The following is a 23,870-nucleotide window of genomic DNA, read 5'->3' as shown; positions in this document are numbered from 1 at the left end:
GGCCGAGGGGGAGTAACTGTCAAACCTCCCCGCTTGGCGCCATTATTTAAATAGTACGTGGCCGTTTCGCAGCTGTACGTGCCTGGGGCGGGGCTCGGAGCTCCGGGAGCGGGGCGGAGGCCGGGGGCGGGCCGGGGAGGTGGAGGGGGGAGAGGGGCCGGGCCGGGGCGGGGCCAGGCTGGCTAGAGGGGCGGGTTTAGCCGCGGCCCCCGGTGAGGTTCAGTGCGCTTGCGCTGACAAACGCAAGATGGCGGACAGTGCGGAACTAAAGGTAAAGCGCAGCTCGAATTCACTTCTAATATTCGGCCGCGGAGACGGCGCCGCTGGTGCCGGGGGGGATGGGTCTGACCCTGGGGGGCCGCTCGGGCTGCCTCCACCAGGGTCTGGAGTTGTAGGGAGCAGCGGCGCGCCCGGCCCCAGCTGAGGGGGCCCGGCAGCGGCGGGCCGCGGGCCCCTGGTGCCTCGGGGGCGCTGACGGGTCGTCGCCGGCGTGTTATTGTTGTGGGCGCCGCTGGCGGGGGTGGCGGGGGAAGAAATCGGGAGTCGGAGGTGCGGGCTGCGGCTACCTCTCAGGCTGGGTTTTCTCCGGGTCCAGTCAGCCTCCCCGCCCCCCCTTGGGGTGCGGGGGCTGGGGTAGAGTATACATGTAGGGGGATTGGAAAAGCTCCCCGTCGCCGCTTCCTCTTCCTTCTTTGCAGTCCCGGGCTCCTGTCAGGAGCTCTGCTCAGACCCCCGGGAACTTGGCTCTGGCCGCCCCGCCCCTCCGTGGCTCCCTGCCGCCCCCGCCCCGTACTCGGCTCTCCCCGGTTGCCCTCCTGTCAGGAAGCTCCCGGAGTGTCCCGCTCGTGGGCAGCACGATCCCGGGGCAGTGGGGTGGGGATGTGGGGAGAAGCTCCAGTAAAGTTTAGTGAGCCCCAGGCCGGCGTTGAGGTTCGGCTGAAGGGTAGCGGAGGAGTGTGCCTGGGCGGGACGTTTCTGTCTGTCTGTCTGTCTGTCTCTCTGATTCTGGGCAACTGAGGGAGAAACCCCCTATTTGGAAGCAGTGGTGGGTGGTAGGGAGCACCGCTCTCTTCTTTTCCTGCTCTTCCTTTGGCTGGTGTGGAGGGTGAGAGGAGCCTTTGGGGGTGTTTGCACACACCATGATGGCGATGCTATAGCTGATGGAGGTGAATGGTTCGTGTTTATATCCCCCTGTTGCCTTTTGTTTGTAGGGACATCTTGCTGGCCATGTTGATCTGAACGAAATTCTCCCCTTATCCTACTTCAACCCCCAATAAATAGAACGTTCCTCCGTTCCTCTCAACTGTACCGATTACTCACGCCTCGCGAAATTGGATGAAAGGGTGCCCCCCTTTCCCCGCTTTTTCTCCCTCCCCAATCTTCTTTACCTGATGATGGCTTCTTTACCAAAGCAAATATACCACTACACAAGCAGTTGGGGGAGGGGGATGGAACCCTTATGATTGGATTGTGACAAATGGGGCTCCGCTTGAATAATTTTGGTTTAGTAGCAAGCAGTTTTTAACTAACGCGTATTATTTCGAGGCTCTGAACGCGAAATTCCCCTCTGTGGCTTTCTATGTGTGAACCAAGCAGCTGGTTATATACTGATCCAGAGAACTGACATCTCTATCAGTGGAGATTGGGATATACAGTTGTAAATCTTTGAAGGGGGGGGTCCCTCTCTTTATAATTAATAAAAGCCATTAAAATTTTTTTCTGCATTATAATTAAGCAACTTGTAGAACAACTAGCCTAGTTTCTGGAGAGTTTTTCTGTAGAAGACTTAGTTGAAAATCGTTTCCCCCAATAATTTTGCAGTGTTAACATTCCAAAATTTGTATATTCAGGCACTGTCTCTGAGTGTCATTCTTTTAAAATATACTTCTAATTACAAATTAATTTAAGGGAGAGCAGAGTTAATAATGGTTAGTTTCGTGGGGTTTTTTCCCAGTTTCAAACTATTTGACTGAAATGAAAAAGCCTCAGGAATTTGAATATTTGGAGGTAATTAGCTCTTGAAATAAAGAGTACACAACTTTAGTTCATGTTTTCTATAGTTTTAAAATGTAGTCACTATGTCATCTTTGTCTTTTAATATTTATTTTGTTAGAAATCCTTTCGAATGTAGTCAATTCTGTTACACATGGACCACAGAGTAAAGCTGAAAAGCTTGTGCTAGCTATATTGTCACTCTTGATGCTGTCCAAAGAAACTGGTATGGAAAGCACATGCTGGGAGATTTCCTCCTTTGTTCTTTCTCATTTTAAGAAAGTGCCTTTGGGGATAGATACATCAGATCCCTGGTGTGAGTCTTGTTAGGTGAAGTTTCTCTTTACAAAAATGAGCCTGTATCAGATAAACGCTAAAACACTTGGGGGAAGACATTATTCTAAAATTGATCTCATTTTTTGCTCTCCAAAATCTACTCGAGTTTTTTCAGAGGAGTTGTTTTCTACTTTTATGGTCCTGTTGTACAATTTTTTCAAATTATGATAACTGTTTTGATATACTGGTCTGTCATTTCATGTGTTCAATACTTTGAGGAGCTGTGATAAATTGCTTAGCTCGTGATAGCTGTATTAAAAATCTTGTTAATACTTGATTGTGATTATATTTGCTATTCTTATTTTTGGAGAGGGGGAGATGATCTTAGGAATGCCTATCATAGTTATTTTAGAATGCATTTATTTATATAACGTTCTGTGCAGTGATACTCCTTTTGGAAATTATATTTTCTTAGGTTTTCTGTGAGTTTTGGAGGTAAATAGCATTTATTTCTAATAAGGTAAGGAAAGTCAGAGTAAGAATTAAGAAATACCCAGATTTTTCCAAGTTTTAGGTGAAAATACGGTACTTCCAGTGGATTTCCAGCTATGAGGCTTTTAGTAAATGCAGTCACTTTTTAATCTTAATTTACAGCCTGCATTTCATTTTGCCGTGGATTGTATTTATAATTATTTTCGTCATGGCCCATTTTTTGTGAGTCCTTTTAAATCTGTAACAAATCTGCAAAGATCAGATGTTAAAAATGGATAGATCAGTATCCCCTGTAGATTCAGTGCAAACTGCAACACTTATAGATGTTGCCAATAAAAATTGGATTGTGAGTACTACATATCAAAAAGAGTTCTCTGTGCACATTTGTTTGTGAAAGGTTTAATTTTTCATTAGGGGAATACCCATAAATGACACTTGTGAGAATGTAGAGAGTGAGCATTTTATTATTAGGAACATAAATGGACGGTGTGATGGCTAGATTTTGGGAGTTGGTAATCTGACAGCTTCAAGTATCCCTTCTTAAAGTACTTGTTTAAAAAATTACAAATTTTTTTTGCGTTAAAAACTTATGTCAAGTTATATTGCCATTTTAGCTCACAGGAGGAACAGTGGGAAGGAAGAAGTTCATTATCATTTTAGTTGAGTAAATAGTGGAATTCAATGGGAAGACAAACCATACTTTTAAAACCATATTTTTAAAAGTATTTATTTTAAGCATGTCACTAATTCTGTTGTCATATTTGCCTTTTCATTTTCAAGAAATAGCCACTTAATTTTGATCTTTGTGGTGTAATTTGTCTGCTTTTATTTCAAATAGAAGCAAGTAAATCTGACAACTTATTCATGGATTCCATTTGAATCTCCATAATTTGCTTTTGTCAAGTGCCACATTTGGGTGGCTTTTGTTTTAGGTCACCATTTTTATGAACATTATTTAAGAACAATTTATAGAACACTCTAGTTTTTAAGTATTTCATATAATTGTTTTGAAATACTGGCTTTTCCTCCACCATTTTCTCCTGGGTGATTGTATTGTATTTCTCTTCAAAGAGTCTCTTGTAATCCCTGTTGATTGCTGTAGTGTTTAGTGGTGAGCCCATAGCTGATTAACCTTGGGTTTCTCCTAGTGAACTCCATCAACATGCTGCTCCATGGTTCTTGCTGAGGCTTTTGAGTTCAGTGTAATTCGTACCCTTTTCTGCTGGTAGCTAGGGATAAAAAACAAAATGGCTCATGATTGTAGTGGGAACTGGAAAGAAGTATTTAAGATCCTGAAAAACTGGTGTTTATGAAGAGATGTAGCCTTTAAAAACAAACAAAACCCCTGGTTCATTACTTCATAGAATTGGTTGTAGTGTTTTCTGAAGTATTCTGTTCTGGCATTAAGCACCTTGTGTTTTCTTTTTAATGTTTGAATAATCTTATATAGTGCTTTGCAGTTCATAATGTATCACATTATCTCGTTTGATCTTTCCAACAGTTCTTTGAGGTAGGAAAGGCAAGTAATCTTTTTCTTTTATTGATAAAGTGAGCCCAGAAAGGGTAAGTGACTGGCCCAAGGTCATACAAATAAAAGTGGCAGGGACTTGAACCTAGGTCTTGTGATTTCAAAGTGTTGTACTGTAGGCTGCCTTAAAGGTGGTGCCATGTTAGTCCTCCTGGTGCCTCGCTTACTAAGAATTCTAGTTATGTTGTGGCTGGTAACTTTCTTTCTTGCCCTTTTCTAGGGTATTTTGGGATGTAACTTGTTTTTTTGTTTTTGCAAGGAAGATTCTGGAGTTTGGTTGGAATCATAGATATTAATTCTTAGAAATATCATTTTGTTTGGGGAAAATTTCACAAAATAGTGAGAAAAGCAGGCAGAAAAATAAACAGCACCTGTAATCTTAGCACTTAGTAGTATCATGGTTAACATCTGGGAACCCAATTAGATTTTCTTTCTGTGAGCATATCTTTGTATATTCATCACAAAAAGATATCACACTACTCTTTGTCATCTGCTATTTTCATGGCTGTCTTTCCAGGTTAGTATATAGGTCTATATGATTATTTGAAAGGTAACATTGTATTTTATTCAACTAGTCCCTTACCATTAGACAATTAGATTATTTCCACTTTCTTGCTATTTTAAACAATGTCTTGACAAATAGCTTGATACAAACGTTTGCAAATGTTTTATTCTAACTCAATATAATATGACAGACCTTTTGGTGCTTTAGGGAGGAGCAGTGCAGATGGTATTTTACGTAGATGAAGTGTGAGTGAAATAAGTAATTCTTGATTTGTTCATTGTCTATACCTTTATTTATGTTTCTATAAATCTACCAGATAAAATTATTAAATGATGGTAGAGATTATGGAAAATGTAAGTGAACATTTCTTCTGAATTAGAACATGCAACAGAGTATGAAATGGATTATGAAATAGTATTTATAACTTACTTTAAGTATGCTTGATTTGGGGAAATTATATCACAATAATAAAATATAGCAAGATTATGTGTCTTCTTTAGATGCTCATCTGTTTTTAAGCAGCATTTGAAAAAGCATTGCTGAACATTAATCTAAAGAAAGTAGAAATGAGAATTTGCCTTATTCATATTTTTAATCTCAGGGAAGTGTTGCCATAGTATTAGATTGGTAGGTACCATTGTTTTTAGGAAGCTGCTAGAGAAAGGTTACATGGGCAATGAAAACATTTTTCTATTTTAAGAAAGAAACTTTAGCCCGGCTGGGCGTGGCTCAGCAGTTGAGCATCGACCTAGGATCCAGGCGATCAGGGTTCGATTCCCGGTCAGGGCACATGCCCGGGTTGCCGGCTCAATCCCTAATCAGGGGCGTGCAGGAGGTAGCCGATCAATGACTCTCATCATTGATGTTTCTCTCTCCCTCGCCTTTCTTCTCTCTGAAATCAATAAAGATATATTTAAAAAAAAAAAAAGAAAGAAAGAAACTTTATGGGTTAAATCAATTAATAAATGCATATGTGAATCGATTATTTGTGCAACATATGAAAAAGCACTGTAGAAGGAAATGTTGGTGAAGTTAAGGGTGTAAAATTGATCATACTCTAAATTTGATGTCAAATTTGGTCCTCACCTAAACCTACATTTATGAAATAGGCATAAATGTAAAAGTGATTAGTTGTCCTTTGCTATCAGTTTTATAGTAATACTAATTCTCATGCAGTTTTTGCTATTCTAACTGCAAAATGTCTGTATGGTACTTTCCCTTCCATGTTAAAAATTGTGGAACTTGAATTGTTTTTGATTCCCTCTATTCTTGATTTCAATGCTAGCACAAGAAAAGATAGCTCCCCAAATCCCTTCTCCCCTCAGAATTCTCTGATAAACCTTCATTCCTTGCTAAGCACTTCTAAAATTCATCAAAATTAAGAACTACTGTTTTTCCTTTTCTGCTTAACCTTAGACCAAGCAAACAAAACAAACTCTTTGAACATTAATTAGTAAATTCTATTTATTTATTTATTTATTTATTTATTTATTTATTTATTTATTTATTTATTTTCGTTTTACTTTTTTAATTAGTAAATTTTAAATATCACCAACACAGGACTGTTACAAATGTTCTTATTTTTAACAATTTCATCTCTTACCTTTCCTGCCTTTCTTCTCTGCTTTCAGTCCCCCCCCCCCCCCCTTTGGTTGCCAGGTTAATTTTCCCAAAACACTCCTTTCATCCTGTCACTCTAGTGGCTTTCCATCAAAACCAGAATCAAGTCTTAGCTCTCATTTTGGTATTCAAGATTTTTTATAGGCTGACCCCAGTCTACTTTGTGTGTTTTGTCTCCCCCACTGTATAGCAAAAGTCCTTAACTTAAAGCCAGAGCTCTTAGTTTGCATCTTTTTGTTAACCAGTATTCTGTGTTGTATACTACTCCATTCTTACCCATTCTTTACCCTCTTCCCTGTGGGCACAGTAGGTGCCAAAGATATATTTGTCAAATGAACAAATTATGTTCAAGATTTCTGTTAGTGAGGGGGCTGATGCACATGTCTGTTTGTCAGTCTAAATTGTAAATGTCCTGAGATAGGGTTATATCTTCACGCTTTTTTTTTTTTTAATATGTTTTTATTGATTTCAGAGAAAGAAAGGGAGAGGAGGGAGAGAGGGAGAAATATCAGTGATGAGAGTTGTTGATTGGCTGCCTTCTGCACACCCCCAACTGGGGATGGAGTCTGCAACCCAGGCATGTGCCCTGACCAGGAATGGAACCATGACCTCCTGGTTCATAGGTCAACCACTGAGCCGTGCTAGCTGGGCTTAACTTTTTTTTTTTAATGGCTGCTTCTTAAATGAACTTGCATAATATTAAATCCACAATAATTTATGAAAGACTGTTTGAGGTTTATTTATATATCTTTACTTTATATATAGATAATAAATGGATATATTTCTCGTTGTAATGATATAGCAGTAAATAGTATAAAATTTTAACTGTATTCATCATCCCCTGCCCTCCCAACCACTTTAGTATCTATTCTTTTTTGGGTGGGTAACATAATAGCTTTATTGAAGCAGTTTACATACCATACAGTTCATCCATGTAAAGTGCACAGTTAAATGGTTTTTAATATATTTACAAGTTGTGCAACAATCACCACCATCAATTTTAGAATATTTTTCTTACCCTCCAAAGAAATCATGCACCCTTCAGCTATCACTCCCATTGCCCACAACTCGCCTCACCCTCAGGCAATTGCTAATCTACTTTCTGTCTCTGTAGCTTTGCCTATTTTGGCATTTCATATAAATGGAATCATATAGTATGTTGCCTTTGCCTCTGAGTTGTTCATTTTTCTTTGTGGGTATTTAATTATGTGTGTCTATATAATATTTGTAATTTATTGTGTGTGTATGTCTAGCTCTAGAACAAACTGGGCACACAGAAGGAACTCAGTATTATTAAATGAATGTGCTTGTACATTAAACATACTTCCTAAAAACATAAGCTGGGATCATACTGTACATAGTATCCTTTGATTTGCTTTTTTCACTTAGCAACACATACTGAAGATCTTTCCATGACGTATCCCAAATGAGATGGTCTTAATCCTTTTTTTTCTTCCCATTAGAAAATGTTTATTATTGATAATGAGTGGAGAAAATATGGAATGCTTCACGAATTTGCATGCCATCCTTGTGCAGGGGGCATGCTAATATTACTCTGTATTGCTCCAGTTTTAGTATATGTGCTGCCAAAGAGAGCACTGCTCTTATTCTTTTCAACAGTGTAAACATTTCATGTGTATATTTATAGAGGCTTTTTAAAAAAAATATGTTTTTATTGATTTCAGAGAGAGGAAGGGAAAGGGGGAGAGAAACATCAGTGATGAGAGTCATTGATTGGCTGCCTCCTGCATGCTCCCTACTGGGGCTTGAACCCACAACTGGGCATGTGCACCTGGCCCAGAATTGAACCATGACATTCTGGTTCATAGGTCTACGCTCAACCCCTGAGCCACGCCAGCTGGGCAGAGGTTTACCTCTTGAACCTATTAATGTATGTCTAAAAGTTCTTAACTTGTTTTGGTGTTTTGTTATGCCATTTAAAAAAATAGTTGCATTTAATGTAACCTCTATAGTGTTAATATTGGAGGTTACTTAAAAATAGGAATGAAAACTATTATAGGTAAGGGTTGTTTGGCTTGAGGAGAGGTGGAATTTAGGCTCTTTATGGGGTTCTGGCAGGACACAGCCGAAGAAGTTCATTTTGTATTTAGGTTTCTGAATGTGAGCATGCCTGTTTTTAGCTTCATGGCATAGTGCTTAAAATAGAATTTAACATGCTATCTTGTGCTTTAGTGAATTTTAAGACTTTTTCTTGCAGTCATGTGGGCCTAATTTTAAAAAAGATTTGAAAGATTTCAGGATAATTTTCTCATTTTAAAAACCATCATTCTGGCCTATGGGCTTCTGTAATTTACCCAAGAAAGTAAATGTATAGAAGCACCTCACTCAGAGAATAGCTTATGATAGGTACTTGGTAATTATTTGTTATTTACTCCAGATGTATTTATTATACTCTGTCATTCATTATACATTTGAGTTCTGACAGTGTGTGAGGTACCAGGCTATCAGTAGTTTGAGTATATCACCAAGTATATGTGTGTATTTAAGAACTCTTGTTATAAGAGAATATTTACTAAAACACTGCCTTTTTTAATCATATAAGTAATGTATTAGCTATAACAGTCTATTTATTTCCCAGTTCCATGGTGGTTCTCCAGATTCTCTGGGAGTCCTCTAGGTCAAAACTACTTCCCTAAAAATAATAAAGCATTATTTGCTATGTTGACATTTGCAAACTCTACAGTGGGTAAAATTGCTGGTGTCTTAACAGGAATTAAGGCAGTGGCACTAAACTGTACAAGTTTAGTATATCACCTTGCACTTGGAGTTAAAATGTAAATGCCAGCTACATTTTAAGTTCTTGAGGAAACAATAAAACTTACTAATTTTATTATGTCTCAATCCTTGATTACATTTAAAAATGTATTTTGTGTGATGAAATGGAAAGTACTTGTAAAACACCTTCACTGAATACCAAATCCTATGGAAGAACCTGTGCAGTTGTTGGAGTTGTGTGAACTAGCTGCTTTTTTTAATGGAATACCATTTTTACTTGACATGACTGTATATATGAAGTTCAATAAAAGAATGTTTTTACTGGCTGCCTTTTCTGGCCATTGATTTTATTTGTTTTATTTAGTTGTTGTTATTGAAAAGGATTTTGTCATAGAGGAGAGTAGTGTTAAAATGATCAGAACTGTCACAGCTCAGAGGAGCCTAAGGAGACATGACAACTTAAATACATTGTGATATCTAGGATGGGATCTTGGAACAGGAAAAAAAAAAGGAAATCTGAATAAAGTAGATTTTAATAATAATGTGCCAATATTGGTTCATTGTTTGTAACAAGTGTGTTAATGTAAAATGTTAATTGGGGAAATTGGGTGTGGAGTGTATGGGAACTCTCAATGTCTGTAAATCTAAAACAGTTTTAAAATTAAAAGTTGGAGGGGAAAAAAAATCTGTTCGAGAGTCAAATATGCTGGGTATATCATTGCTTAAGATAACCAAAACCTCAGGTCTTTTTTTCCCCCATAGTTCTCTTTATGGACTCTGGTTGTAGGAACAGGTTGTTTGCAGGGCTGTTGGGGCCACTACAGGGACCAGGCTGGGCTATTTACAGGTCCACTGTGAGGGCTGTACTTTGGCACCTCCTGGCAAAACTTGTTTTGAAATCGGCCAACCCTAGGGTCTTCTACGGTCCCTTCTAGGGACTCTTCCTGCCTTCCTTCTAGTTCCCCCTTATTCCCTCTGCTAGGCCATAAGTCTTTGAGTTATGACTTATCTTACTGGTTTCTGAATTTCTTTTCTCTAGTCCAGCTGTTATCAAAGTATGGTTTGTGGACCCCTGTTGATCCCCAAGACTATTTTAAGGGGTCTTTCAAAACAATTTTCATAATACCAAGATGTTATTCACAGTTTCCCCTAGATTGACATTTGCACTGGTGGTGCAAAAGCAATGAGGGGTAAAGCTGCTGGCACAGTAGCATGAGTTAAGGCAGTGGCACCAAACGTGGTGTAGTCATTGTGTTGTTTACCACTAAACACACTCAGTTAAAAAAAAAAAAAATCCAGATTCACTTAGAATGTCTTTCATGAACCAATAGAAGTATTACTTTTATTAAATCTTGACCCTTGAGTACATGTCTTTTTGATACTATCCTTAATGATGAAATGTAAAGTATGAATAAAGCATTTCTATAAATACTGAAGAACGATAGTTGTCTTAAGGAGAAGCATTTGTGCAATTATTTTGAGTTGCAAACCAAATTCCCTGTTTTATTTTCCTGAAACACCATTGTTACTTGAAAGAACTCAGGACTGACAAAGTGTGGTTATTCAGACTTGGGTATTCAGGCAGACATTTCCTCAAAACTAGTGAGCCTGTCCCTGCAAGAAAAACAACTGACTATATTTGTTGCTAATGATAAAATTCAAGCTTTCAAGCAAAAATAGAATTTTGGAAGACTTAAAATTGCTACTTATATTTGATAGCCTCCCAGTACTTGGGGTTTTTGTTGTTGTTTTAAAATATATCTTTATTGACTTTAGAGAGTGGAAGGGAGAGGGTGAGAGAGAGAAACATCAATGATGAGAGAGTCGTCATTTACCGACTGCCTCCACGCCTCTGACTGGGGTTCAAGCCCGCAACCCAGGCATGTACCCTGACCGGTAATCGAACTGCGATCTCCTGGATCACAGGTCGATGCTCAATTGCTGAGCCACGCCTGGCAGGGCTGCTGTTTTTTTAAATAAAGTCAGTGGTGATAGTAATGAATGTAATATATTGTATAGTGAAAAGTGTCAACATTTGAAAGGACCATGTAATTCAGTGAACCAGTATTTTCTAAATAACCAGTGCGTGGTGTTAGAAAATTATATATGGGGAGAAGGAGCTATTGGATATGGAAGACAGACCAGTGGATATCAATATATCAGAGTAGGAAATGTTCATAGATAGGGTTTCAGATTCCATATTGCAACAGCCTGTAAGAAACTCCCACTCGTTGAGTTTTGGTGAAGGATCAAAGAATATCCAGTTATCTGAAAACACTGTTGAAATACTCTGTTCTTTTCCAACTACATAGGAGGCTGAATTTTTTTTATACAGTATTTTGATCAAAACAACCTAATGCAGCAGATTGCGAAAGCAGATATGAGAATCAGACATTAGAGAGATTTGCAAAAATGTAAAACAGTGACAGCTTTCTTACAATTTTTTTGTTTTGTTTTGGATTACAGTTTTTTCAAATTTTGTATGTGATTTATGTTAACAAGTTAATGAACTTATTATTTTTAAATGATAATACTTAAAAAATTTCTCAGTTTTAATTTCTGTCACAGCAGACATAAATTTAGTCAACAGTTTTTGGAGTCCTCTTGCAAGACTATAGAAGAGTCCAAAGAGCAAAACCTTTGAGAACCTGAACACTTTTTAATATAAGATACACAGTAGAGGAGTCTGTAGTTTATTAATTTTAATTAGAGAGAGAGAGAGAGAGAGAGACAGAGACCTCAGTATGGGAGAGAAACATCACTGGTTGCCTCCTGCACCTCCCTGACTGGGGATCAAACCTGAACCAGTAACCAGCAATTGAGCCCACCTACTGAGCCACACATCAGGGCCAGGAGTCTGTAGTTTAAAATAGAAGTATCCCTTCCACCTTCTTACCCATGGTATTTCTTATAATTTAAAAGAAAAAATAGTTTACTTATATAGATAATTGTGATCCATTTACAAGGCAAGTATGCTAAGCAGAAGCTGTTTGTGTCTTGCATCTCTGTAGTAAAAATGCTAAGCAGTATAATGGCTTGCATTGAATGAATGAACTCCAAATACCTTAATTTACTAATGGTGTGGGAGTTGTATAACTTTTTATTTTTTCAAGGTTATGTCTCAGTCTTTGATTGCCTTTTCCCCCCTTAGCAGTGGATGGAAATAGCTTGGATAAATAAAAAATCCATACAGGTGTCTCCTAACCTAAGTATAGCAAATAATTTTCTTTTCATGTTTTAATAGCTCCTACCAGATATTTAAGATGATTCATTTGTATTGAACCTATTTTGTTTTCTTCCTTTTTCCTCTTGTGAGATTAACATGGGAACATCAAGATGATAGGATCTAGAGATTATAAGACTGCTTTTCAGTTTCTACCTTTAGATTTGTTATTTGAAAAATTTCAGCTTTTTTTTTATGAGATCTATTTATTCACTTTTTAAATATATCTTTATTGACTTCAGAGAGAGGAAGGGAGAGAGAGTGGAAACATCAATGATGAGAGTCGTCACTGCGGATTGAGGCGTGTACCCTGACCAGGAATCCAACCTGGATCTCCTGTATCCTAGGTTCCAGTTGATGCTCAACTGCTGAGCCATGCCCGGCTAGGCCAGCCTCTGTATTTCTTAAGCATCATTCCTCAGAGTATCAAAGTAAGACTGGAAAAGGAAGACTTTTTTTTTTAAAAAATATGTTTTTATTGATTTTTAGAGAGAGGGAAACATCAATGAGAGAAACATCATTGATTGGCTGCCTCCTGCACAACCCCTACCAGGGATCTAGCCTGAAACCTGAGCATGTGCCCTGACTAGAAATCAAACCATGACCTCCTGGTTCCTAGGTTGACGCTCAACCAGTGAGCCATGCTGGCCGGGCTAAAACATTCTGACAGGAAGAAATTCAGTCTGGTGGACAATTAGACACATATTATCTCATCATAATTATCTGCTTAAGAGCAAAAATATGTGTAGTTGCTAAGTACTTTTTGCTTAACTTTGAATCTCTACTTTTTTAAAAAATATATATATCTTTATTGACTTCAGGGAGAGGAAAGGAGAAGGAGAGAGAGATAGAAACATCAAATGATGAGAGAGTCATTGATCGGCTGCAGCCCACAACCTGGGCATGTGCCCTGACCGGGAATCGAACCCTGATCGCCTGGATCCTAGGTTGACGCTCAACCGCTGAGCCACGCCCGGCCGGGCTGAATCTCTCTATTTCTGAATTACATTTAAGAAAGTTAACTGTTTCTTATCAGTTTTCACATATGAATGTTTTAGATTGATGGAAAAAATTAATTACCATAACTTAATCTTTTGAAAAACTTATATAAAGTCTTTTGTTCTGCGATTCCTTTGTCTTTCCTGTCCAGCTGCCTGCCCCCTCCTCTTCTTCACGCCCTATGATTTTAAAATAGTACCATTCATTTTTAGGTTAGTTATTTTGCTACGCCAAATTAAAGTAACAAAATTATTAGGAGCAAAAGGAGTTTAAATAAAGTTAACATTGAACTTTAATAATGATCTTACTCAGAGTTAGTCTGACTGGTCAGTTTTTTAAAGATATGTTTTTACTGATTTTTAGAGAGAGAGGAAGGGAGAGGGATAGAAAGAAACATCAATGAGAGAGAAACATCATTGATTGGCTGCCTCCTGCATGCTTCCCACTGGGGATCGAGCCCTCAACCTGGGCATACGCCCTCACTGGGAAGTGAACCGGTGACCTCTTGGTTCCTGGGTCAGAATTCAGCTGCTGAGCCACACTGGCTGGGCTAAACTGTTCAACTTTTGCTAAATTTTAGCTTTTTAGAAAAATTTTTCTAAAGACTAGTTTTAGTTCTTGAATGAAACTCTAGACAGATTGAAGTATAGTATAATTCTGAACAGTTAGACATTTTCTCTTCTTTACACTTGCTTTTTGGTAACAAACTAAAGATGATTTCCACTTTGTACAAGATACAGAGTGCAGTTTCAGTTTTTGAATCTTTACATGTGATCTGTCTGGGAGTTTTAGGATCTTTATTACTGGTGTGCTCAAACTTAATGATGAAATGCTTTGGTGTGGGTATTTTTCAGTCATTGTGCTAAGGTACTTGGTGGCCCAGTGTGGAGACACATGTCCTTTATTTCTAGGAAATTTTCCTGTATTAATCTGTTAGTAATTTTCCCTGTTTTATCTTGTTAGAGAGCTGGACCTTTTACTTTTTTTCTTTTTTCTTTTAATTAGTTGGTTGTTATCTTTTGCTCTTTGTTCTTGTGAATTAATTTTTCTTTGTTTACTGTCTTTTTGTTTCCTTTTAGGGAGGGAATATGGTAGATGTTTGTATATGGTCAGTTTGTATTTAGCCTGGTACACATTGTAAACTTCCTGTGCTCATAATACAAACTATATTAATATATGATAACCATTCTTAAATAATTGCCAATGTTGAAGTAAGATTTATATTGATCCTTTTTGGCTCTCTGAGCAGCACCATGGCGGTCAGCAGAACAAGCACTTTACCAAAGGTGGCTCAAAGGGAGCCAAGAACAAAGTGGTTGGTTGGTCCATTTTCTAAGAAAGATTGGGGTGATGTGAGTGCACCAGCTATGTTCAATATAAGAAATATTGGAAAAACACTAGTCATGAGAACTCAAGGAACCAAAATCACATCTAATGGTCTCAGGGGTTGTTTTTTTTTAAATGAGCCTACTTGATCTGCAGAATGATGATGTTGCATTTAGAAAATTCAAGCTAAGTACTGAGGATGTTCAAAGCAAAAACAGCCTGACTAATTTCCATGGTATGGATCTCACCCATGACAGAATGTGCTCTGTGGTCAAAAAAATGTCAGACCATGGTTGAAGCTTATGTTGATGTCAAGACTACCGATGATTATTTAATTTGCTTTGTCCGTTCTGTGTTGGTTTTACTAAAAAAAAAAAAAAAAAGTCGACAGTCGGATTTGGAAGACTTCCGGTCAGCATCAATAGGTCTGCCAAATCCGGAAGCGATGGAAATCATGATCCGAGAGGTACAGACAAATGACTTGAAAGAAGTGGTCAATAAATTGATTCCAGATAGCATTGGAAAATACATACGTAGAAAAGGCTTGCCAATCTATATGCTCCATCATGTCTTTGTTAGAAAAGTCAAAATGCAAGAAGCCCAAATTTGAATTGGGAAAACTCATGGAACTTTAAGGTGAAGGTAGCAGTTCTGGAAAAGCTCCTGGGAATGAGGTGCTAAAGTTGAATGAGTTGATGAACATGAGCCCTCAGTCCAAGAATCTGTTTAAAATTCAGACATTTAATTGTGACAAATAAAAAATCCCATTTGTGACTTAAAAAATTTATATTGAGCGATAATAGAAATTATGTTCTGAGACCATGCTGGGTTGCTTTTAAAAATTACAGTATAAAAAGGGACATCTGTAATATTTTAAACAAAAAAATTAAAAATTACAGTTTATGCAAAATATAACTTTGTAGAAGAAAGTATAACTTATAGAAGACTAATAAAACAAAAATCAGCCCTAGCTGGTTTGGCTCAGTGGTTAGAGTGTTGGCCCATGGACTGAAGGATCCTGAAGGGTCCTGTGTTTGATTACTGCCAAAGGCATGTACTTCAGTTGCAGACTTGATCCCTGGCCCTGGACAGGGCGGATATGGAAAGCAACCAGTTGATGTAGCTCTCTTACATCGATGTTTCTCTCTTTCTCCCCTTCCTCCCACTCTGAAAAGCAGTGGAAAATAATATTCTAGTGTGAGGATTAAAAAATAAAACAAACTTCAAACTTTAGAGTATTCTAAAACTTTTGAGGCCTACATTTGTGCATCTTCATTGTGTTTCTTCCCCACTTCGGCTCAGGTAACCTGTATTAATAGGTTACTTTTAAAACTGAAACTAGTAGTGAAATATTAGTTTTGTATATATTTACTTGTAAGGTTGTTTTTAAGCCATTGCTTCTAATTAAACCACTTAATTATATCAGTGTTATAAATTACCAAATTTGATATAACATTCTTTGAAGAAGGGTATTTCATAGGCAGAGGTGGAAAGTATTGGAGACCTTATTTTGAATATATGCATAACTGTGGCAAATATACATGCCCATAGAATCTGGTAATTATGCCTAATGATGTATGGGGAAGAAGAAGGGACTTAAGTTAATTGCCACAGTGGTCCACACTTGGTTAATTCTTGAAAAGTGCTTAGATTTATATGTGTACATGCTGTAATGCAAGAAATTGAATTAGAGTTATGGGAAAAGTCTAGCTTTTTGGTAGAAGCATAAACCATTAAAGTCTGTTACACTTTATATATTTTTGTCCTGATGCATTAAAAAAAGTTTTATGTAAAGTAAAAAGCATTATTCGTTTACTGGGCTATATGTATATTCTGGGCTAAATCTTAAAAACAAACAGTCACCCCCATTCCTTTTGCTTATTTTATGTTTAGCCTTTCAAATAACAATTACTTAAAGCAGGGTTCTTACTCATTCCAAAAAAAGGAGGGCTGATTTATTTGCCAGATATTGTGTTAGATGCTCAGTAGTCAGTTGGGAAAGAAATAGATTGAGTTTTTGCCCTTGTGAAACTTACATTCTAGTATTCCAGTGAGTGTATGAAAAGTATAGTTTGGTTCTCTTGCACCTGCCTGTATCTTAATTTTTAAAAAGAGCACGTTTTTATAGTTAGCAAAAAATGCTGTTTAACAAGTTTTTTGAATGTCAAATTATAATGTTGAGTGCATTGTTAAAGTTGCATAGTCATTTGTTTTATGTATGCTTTTTAAAAATAGTTTTTGGAGCAAGGAGGTGTGGGGAAGAGCAAGGAACAGATCTGAAATTATAATTGTGGGAATTTTGATTGCTGGCTTATTGGAAAATCTAGTGGGATGCCTGTGCTCATTGAGATGAATGATTATGGATGTATAGTAACATCTGTTTGCCTGCGTGCATTTATTCTTCCGTCTGCTGGAGTTGTAAAGTTGGAACCATTTGAATGTGCCAGGCATAGAGGGGGAAGGGAATTTTGCAAAGAAATGTTTAATGATGTACATGGAATCTTACTAAGCTGAACTTGAAGGCTGATGGATAGAGAGTGGTAGCATTAATAAATCTGAGGTATTTGTGAAGTTGAATTGTTGCAGTAGAGGTACTTAAGCAAGTAAGAATAGGCGGTAGTTAGAGAATGGAGTCTATGAAAAAGTTATTTTGGAAAGGTCCAACCAGCGTGTGGCCATGGGAGTGAGTGTCTAAGGGTGAAGAGTAATGATGAGGAATTAAGAAATATAGCCCAGGGCCCTGACCAAGTGGCTCAGTTGGAGCGTTGTTCAGTGCACCAAAAGGTTGTGGGTTCAATTTCCAGACAGGGCACATATCTAAGTTGCATGTTCTATCGCTGGTCAGGGCGTGTATCTGAGGCAACCAGTTTATGTTTCTCACATGGATGTTTCTCTCTCCCTCTCCTCCTTTGTTCCCCCTTCCTTTCTCTCCGAAAACATCAATAAAAACATATCCTCAGGTGAGGATTGGGGGGGGGAGAAAGAGGGAGAAAGAGGGAAGGAAGGAAGGAAGGAAGGAAGGAAGGAAGGAAGGAAGGAGGGAGGGAGGGAGGGAGGGAGGGAGGGAGGGAGGGAGGGAGGGAGGAGGGAGGGAGGGAGGGAGGAAGGAGGGAGGGAGGGAGGGAGGGAGGAAGGGAGGAAGGAGGGAGGGAGGGAGGGAGGGAGGGAGGGAGGGAGGGAGGGAGGAAGGAAGGAAGGAAGGAAGGAAGGAAGGAAGGAAGGAAGGAAGGAAGGAAGGAAGGAAGGAAGGAAGGAGCCAAGGAGCCAAGGAGCCAAGGAGCCAAGGAGCCAGCCCAGGGTTATTGGGTTGGAGCCTGGATAATTGAGGCAGGTTCTAAAACCTTCAGTGAATGACAGGGATGTTATTTAGAGCTGCCAAAACTGTCTAGTACTGTAGCCACTAGTCTGGTCATGTGTAGCTATTGAGCTTTTGAAATGTGGTTAGTTGAAATTGAGATGTGTTTGTACACTGGATTTCAAAAGTATAATATGAGAAAAAGAATGAAAATATCTTATAATTGTTTTATATTGATTATACATTGAAATGAGAATATCTTGGGTATATTGGGTTAAGTAAAATATTCATTTTACATATTTTTACTTTGTATTTTTAATTTTTAAAAATATATCTTTATTGATTTCAGAGAGAGAGAGAAATGTCAATGATGAGAGAGAGTCATTGATCGGCTGCCTCCTGCACCCCCCCCACCCCCTCCCACAGGGGATGGAGCCAACAACCCAGGCATGTGCCCTGACCGGGAATTGAACCATGATCTCCTGGATCACAGGCAATGCTCAACCACAGAGCCATGCCAGCTGGGCTCTTTCTACTTTTTAAAATGTTGCTAGCACAAAATTAAAAATTACATGTGTGGCTCGCATTTGTAGCTTACATTATATTTCTTTTGGGCATTGAATTTATATAAATATCACCAATAAGGCCCTGCTGGCATGGCTCAGCAGTTGAGCATTGACCTGTGATCTAGGGGATCAGGGTTCAATTCCTGGTCAGGGCACATGATTGGGTTGTGGGCTCGATCCCCCATGGAGACTGTGCAGGAGGTAGCTGATCAGTGACTCTCTCTCATCATTGATGTTTCTAATGTTTCCCTCTCTCCTCTCTTCTCTCTGAAATCAATAAAAAAATGTATTTTTAAAAAATAAATATCACCAATAAGTAGTATGAGGATTAGGAGGGAAGACACATGTAGGGGTTGTTATAACCCAGTATAAGAATCCTTTGGGAGAGGGAGTGGACATTTCTTAGACTTATTTTCAAGTTCTCTGGTGCTTTCTTTTCTGCTGTTTGTGCTTGGAACTTCCTTCTATTCAGCCCATCCACACCTAGTTCTGCTCCCTCTGCCCCATGGCTGAACTCAAGGCATTTGCCTCATTTTTGTGGAGGAGAGAAATGTCTAGAACAACTATAATAGAAAGCATTACTTTAAAAAGTAACCGTGTAAATCGTTAAAGTACTCATAAGAGGAAAAAGTTCCTTCTCGCTAAGCTTATTTCAAACTGGGCCTTAGAAGATTTTTGATAGTTCACATTACAAGGAGGTTATTTCAAGCAGAGGGAACAGCATGAACAAAGGTAATGAGGAGAGAAACATTGAGGTATATTTATGTAACACCCAGTATATATCCATTGTGGGGAGATATGTATAAGAGAGTAATGCAAATTCTGGGAAGTTGAGGACAGATTATCAAAACTTTTAACAATGAGATTATGAGAGTCTGAGCTGTCCTGAGCTCTGTAAAGGAAAAGGACAAAGTTCTGTAAGCACACAGAACAAGGAGACCTGACCTCGTTGGAGTGCTCAGGGAAGGTTTCCCTATTATTATTATTTTTAATATATCTTTATTGATTTCAGAGAGGAAAGGAGAGGGAGAGAGAGATAGAAACATCAATGATGAGAGAGTCATTGATCGAGCCCACAACCCAGGCATGTGCCCTGATTGGGAATCGAACCCCAATCACCTGGATCCTAGGTCGACACTCAACTGCTGAGCCACACCGGACCGGGCAGGTTTCCCTGTTTCTGAGCCATGTGAACAGACTTCCTTACATCCAAACCTTGACAAGTCTTTCTTAATGATATGCCTTCCTTTTGTTCCCAACTACCACCCTTATTGTTTCAGACTCTCAGTTTCACATTGGTATTGATGAACAACCTCTAAATTGGTCTCATATCTTAATTTCCCTTTTCAATTTATTTACTCTTCAGTCAGATTGACTTTTTTGTCAATTATGTCAGTCTCTTCTCCACCCCTACATTTCCTGCAATTTGGAAAGTTTTTGTAACTTTCCATTCTTTGTAGGATTAAGAATAAAATTCTTTATGCTGAGTAAACCCTGGGCAGAATTATATAATGTCCTTATTTTGGGGGAGGTATTGTGTACAATTTCTAATATGTTTGCCCTGTTAATATGATTCATAATAAGAGAGATGCCGTACTATTATTACTCATACTCATTGATTGTGAACAAGACATAGTCTAGACAGAGCTTATAGTTAGTTTGGTAGGGAACAAGTAAACAGAACCTCTCTTACATATAGCATAAGGGCTGTGTTAAATTGAACTGGGGAATACACAAGAGAGTAAATTTACTAACGTTGTGGGGGTGACCTAAGGAAGGTATCCCAAAGGTGATAACATCTAAGTTGAAACCTAAATGAGTTGGAGTTAGCTAGAAAAAGGATGGTAGGGAAAAGAGGAGAAGAGTTACTTGCTGAAAGAACATCATGTATATAAAAATTCTGGAGCGTGGAAAGCTGGTTAAAGAGGTTAGTGGCAATGGCTGAGACTGGATTGTGATGTGTATCTTAGGCCATGGTAAGAACTTTGGCCTTTTATCCTGAGTGCAATTGAGTAATCATGAAAGGTTAAGTAGTGACGTGATCAGACATACAATTTTAGAAAGATCACTAATGTGGAGAATTGACTTGGAGGAGATAATATTGGAGACAGGGAGAACAGTTGAGTCCCTTGAAGGCATCTAGGGAAGAAATCATCATAGTCTGAATTAAAGTGGTAGTAGGGACTTGGGCATTTTAGCAAGGTAGGATTGACATGACTTGGTTAATAGATGTGAGTATAGGAGAAGGTGATGTTGAAGTTTCTGGCTTGGACACTGCTTGGGTGGATGGAAGGGAGTGCTTTTAATAATTTTGCTAGAACAAGAGTCATAAAATGGAACTCCTGGAAAACGTGAAGGTCTTGTAATTTTTTCCAGAATTATTATTTTGTGAAGTGCTAAGAAATGAGATGATAATAGATTAAACAGTGATAATAATAAAGAAGGGTTTTGTGGCCAAGTAAGTTTGCAAAATGTTAGATGTAAAGTTAAACATTTTTTTATGCTGGATTTCTTGGGACCTTTAATATATTTACATGATTTGAGAAGGGAGGGTATGGTGGGGAATTACAGAATCCTGAATTTGTTTTGCCACGGAACCCTGTTTCTTTGAATATCTATTAACAGTATGAACCTAGTTTGGAAAATGCTGATTTAGAATATCCTATCATATACATTGGAGCTCTTTAATGTGAAGCTTAGTTAGATTGCTTCTTAGTTGTAAGTTTTATTTTGGATTTTGATTGGTGATGTCTAGGCAGCTAACTATATTAAAATAAGTAAAATTTGAAGTTTAAAAAATTTAACTTTAATTACATTTCCCTGAAAAATACTGCAGTTGGGCCCTGACTGGGTAGCTTAGTTGGTTACAGTGTCATCCCAGTACACCGAGGTTTCCTGTTTGATTGGGTCAGGACACATGCAAGAAGCAACCAATGAATGCTCCCTCTTTCTCTCCCTCCCCCCCCCCCCCATCAATCAGTTTTAAAAATTTCAGTTTTGTTATTAGGGGAACTTTGAGAGTTGAATACTAGTTGATTGGATAGGTTTTTAAAAAGGCCTTTTTAGTTTTATTTCTTCCAAACGAGGCAATATTTTTGCATTTGTTTCTTTCTTTTTAGCATTTTAGACTTAGGATTCAGTGATACATATTGTTTCTCCTCTGTCGTAGCATCTGTCTGTGCGTTTTTGACCCTCAAATGGAAAATTAGGCTTTCTACATTTAGGAAATAAAGAAATAATTGAATTTCTCTTTTTAAGAACATTGGTTGCTTTTGGAGAAATGCTGTAGAATTTGATTAGTTACATGTTTTTAAGGAATGGCATAGAGAATAATTTTCTACTTATTTTTCTTTTTGATTGATTATGATAAAGTTATATTTTATTTCTCTTTTTAATGGCAACAAAAGCTAAAATACTCTTTTAGTATAACCATAGTACATTTCTTTCTTTTGTTGGCTAATTTATAAATTGTCCTTTAGACATAACAGTTAAACATGTTTTTTCTACTTTTGTGCTTTTTAAAAAAATTACTCTTTGTCAGTAACTTTGGTATTGCCTCCCCACCCCTCCCCATATTCAGGATATGTTAAAATATATGCTGTTAGAGGTTTTGGTGCCAGAGGTTTGTGAGTAGCTCATCTTCTCTCACCATAAATTTCAGGAAGAGTGTGTAGTATGTTTTTATGGTTCTCACCTTGAAATGTATTTTTATGTACATTAGTGGAATTTTTCTGAAGAGAATATGAACACTTTCTTAAACTTGCTTTCACTACTATAAAAACTTTGCATGTAAATGTTAATCATAATGATCTAATCTGAAGATTGATCTGTGTGAGTTTTGTAGTAGGTTAGCAATTTTACTTTATGTAGAATAAAGCATTTTTTTGTTAAGTTGTTTCCCTGAAAACCTATTTTTTCCTTTTAATATTTTTCTGTAGTTTGTGAAGAATCATTCCCAGGGCTTTTTAGAACATTTGTGTATTTTTCTGACCTTGTTTTCTTTGAAATCTACAAATCAAGACTGAAATATAATCATCTTAATTATTTTTCTTGTGTACCCTAGACAGTGTTTAAGATTGGGGAATCCTGGGGAAAGTAGTCATCTAAATCCTAAATAGTTAAACAGTCTTAACTTATAACTTTAAACTTCATTGTTAACATCTCATGATGTGCCACAGGGCTGCATTGTCTTGATCCTGGTATATCCTAAGTTTTAAGGATGACCTGTATGACTATTTTAGAGACAAAACTCTCAGATTTTGTAGATGGTACAAAACTGGGAAGAATATGTTAGATGACAGAATCAAAGGGAGTTACTTCATCATCATATCTTGGGCATTTACTAGGTGTCGTGTACTATATTTAGCATAGGTGATACAGAGATAAGTGCTTGCCCTTGAAAAGCTCCATGTCTGTGGGGAGGACACAGACTAAAAGAAGTCAACCATTTACAACACCGTATGAGTAAGTGCTGCAATAGAGGGTATAGGGTGCAGTTCTTCAGAAGGGTTTTGAAAGTAAATGATGACAACCCAAGTAAATGATGAACTGGGAAAAAAAGTTTAACAGTACTAAATACTAAGTTCTTTTAAATTAAAAAAAAAAAATTATATTACAGAAGGAGGAGGTTTAACTTAATAGCAGTTCATGTGAAAAAAAACCAGAATAAAAGTTTTAGTTAACTACAAGCTTTTTATGAACAGTGTGATATGGTTGCTACTCCCACTCTGCTGAAAAATACCACATCCTTCCCCTTGCCCAAATAAAACAAACCAATCAGCCTAAAATGTGAATACCTTATTAGGCTACATAGGCAGAGATACTGTGTTCATAATAAGAGAGGTAGTAATACTGCTGTAGTCAAGATTAGTCAGACCACTATCTGGATTATTTCATTCACTCTGAGTAGGATGGACTGCAGAATGCTCAGGGAACAATGATTATGGTGGGAAAGGGGTCTAGAAACCAGGCTATTTGAAGGAAAAGAGCCCTCTTAACACATTTTAAAAATAGACTCTGTGGTATACAAACAGGAGAACCTTTTAGAATCATTTGGTGGAAGTTAAAGGAAATTTTTTGATTCTTAGACTTCAGTAATGTAGGCTGCTATAAAATTAGCCTGTGAACTTTTAGAAGTGTTTCAGCAGAGGCTGGGAGACCATTAATTAAGGAGGTTATAGATGGAGAGTTGGACAAGATTTCTAAAGTTCTCTTTTTATATTATCATCTCTTAAATCTTTTTATATCTTTTAAGATTGGGGAATCCTGGGGGGAAAGTAGTCATCTAAATCCTAAATAGTTAAACAGTCTTA

At 37.9% G+C, this 23,870-nt stretch overlaps 1 protein-coding gene and 1 non-coding gene across 2 annotated transcripts in view; one reads left to right on the top strand and one right to left on the bottom strand.

Moving 5' to 3' along the window:
- The first annotated feature begins 227 nt into the window (after positions 1-227).
- PIAS1 (protein inhibitor of activated STAT 1) overlaps positions 228-23,870 on the top strand; it is a 108,983-nt gene continuing 85,340 nt past the window's right edge. Inside the window, exon 1 of the mRNA XM_087820692.1 lies at positions 228-271. Within this exon, the coding sequence (XP_087676818.1) occupies positions 248-271 (24 nt within the window). The 5' untranslated portion in view covers positions 228-247. The remainder of the gene's footprint in view (positions 272-23,870) is intronic.
- LOC148094094 (U6 spliceosomal RNA) lies at positions 7,905-8,012 on the bottom strand. Its single transcript, XR_015716295.1, has one exon. It is a non-coding gene; the product is annotated as a U6 spliceosomal RNA (small nuclear RNA).

The sequence above is a fragment of the Miniopterus natalensis genome, chromosome 1, assembly GCF_054644295.1.
Source record: "Miniopterus natalensis isolate mMinNat1 chromosome 1, mMinNat1.hap1, whole genome shotgun sequence".
NCBI lineage: Eukaryota > Metazoa > Chordata > Mammalia > Chiroptera > Miniopteridae > Miniopterus > Miniopterus natalensis.
The sequence above is the reverse complement of the archived record's forward strand: the minus strand, read 5'-3'. Positions and strand labels throughout refer to the sequence as shown.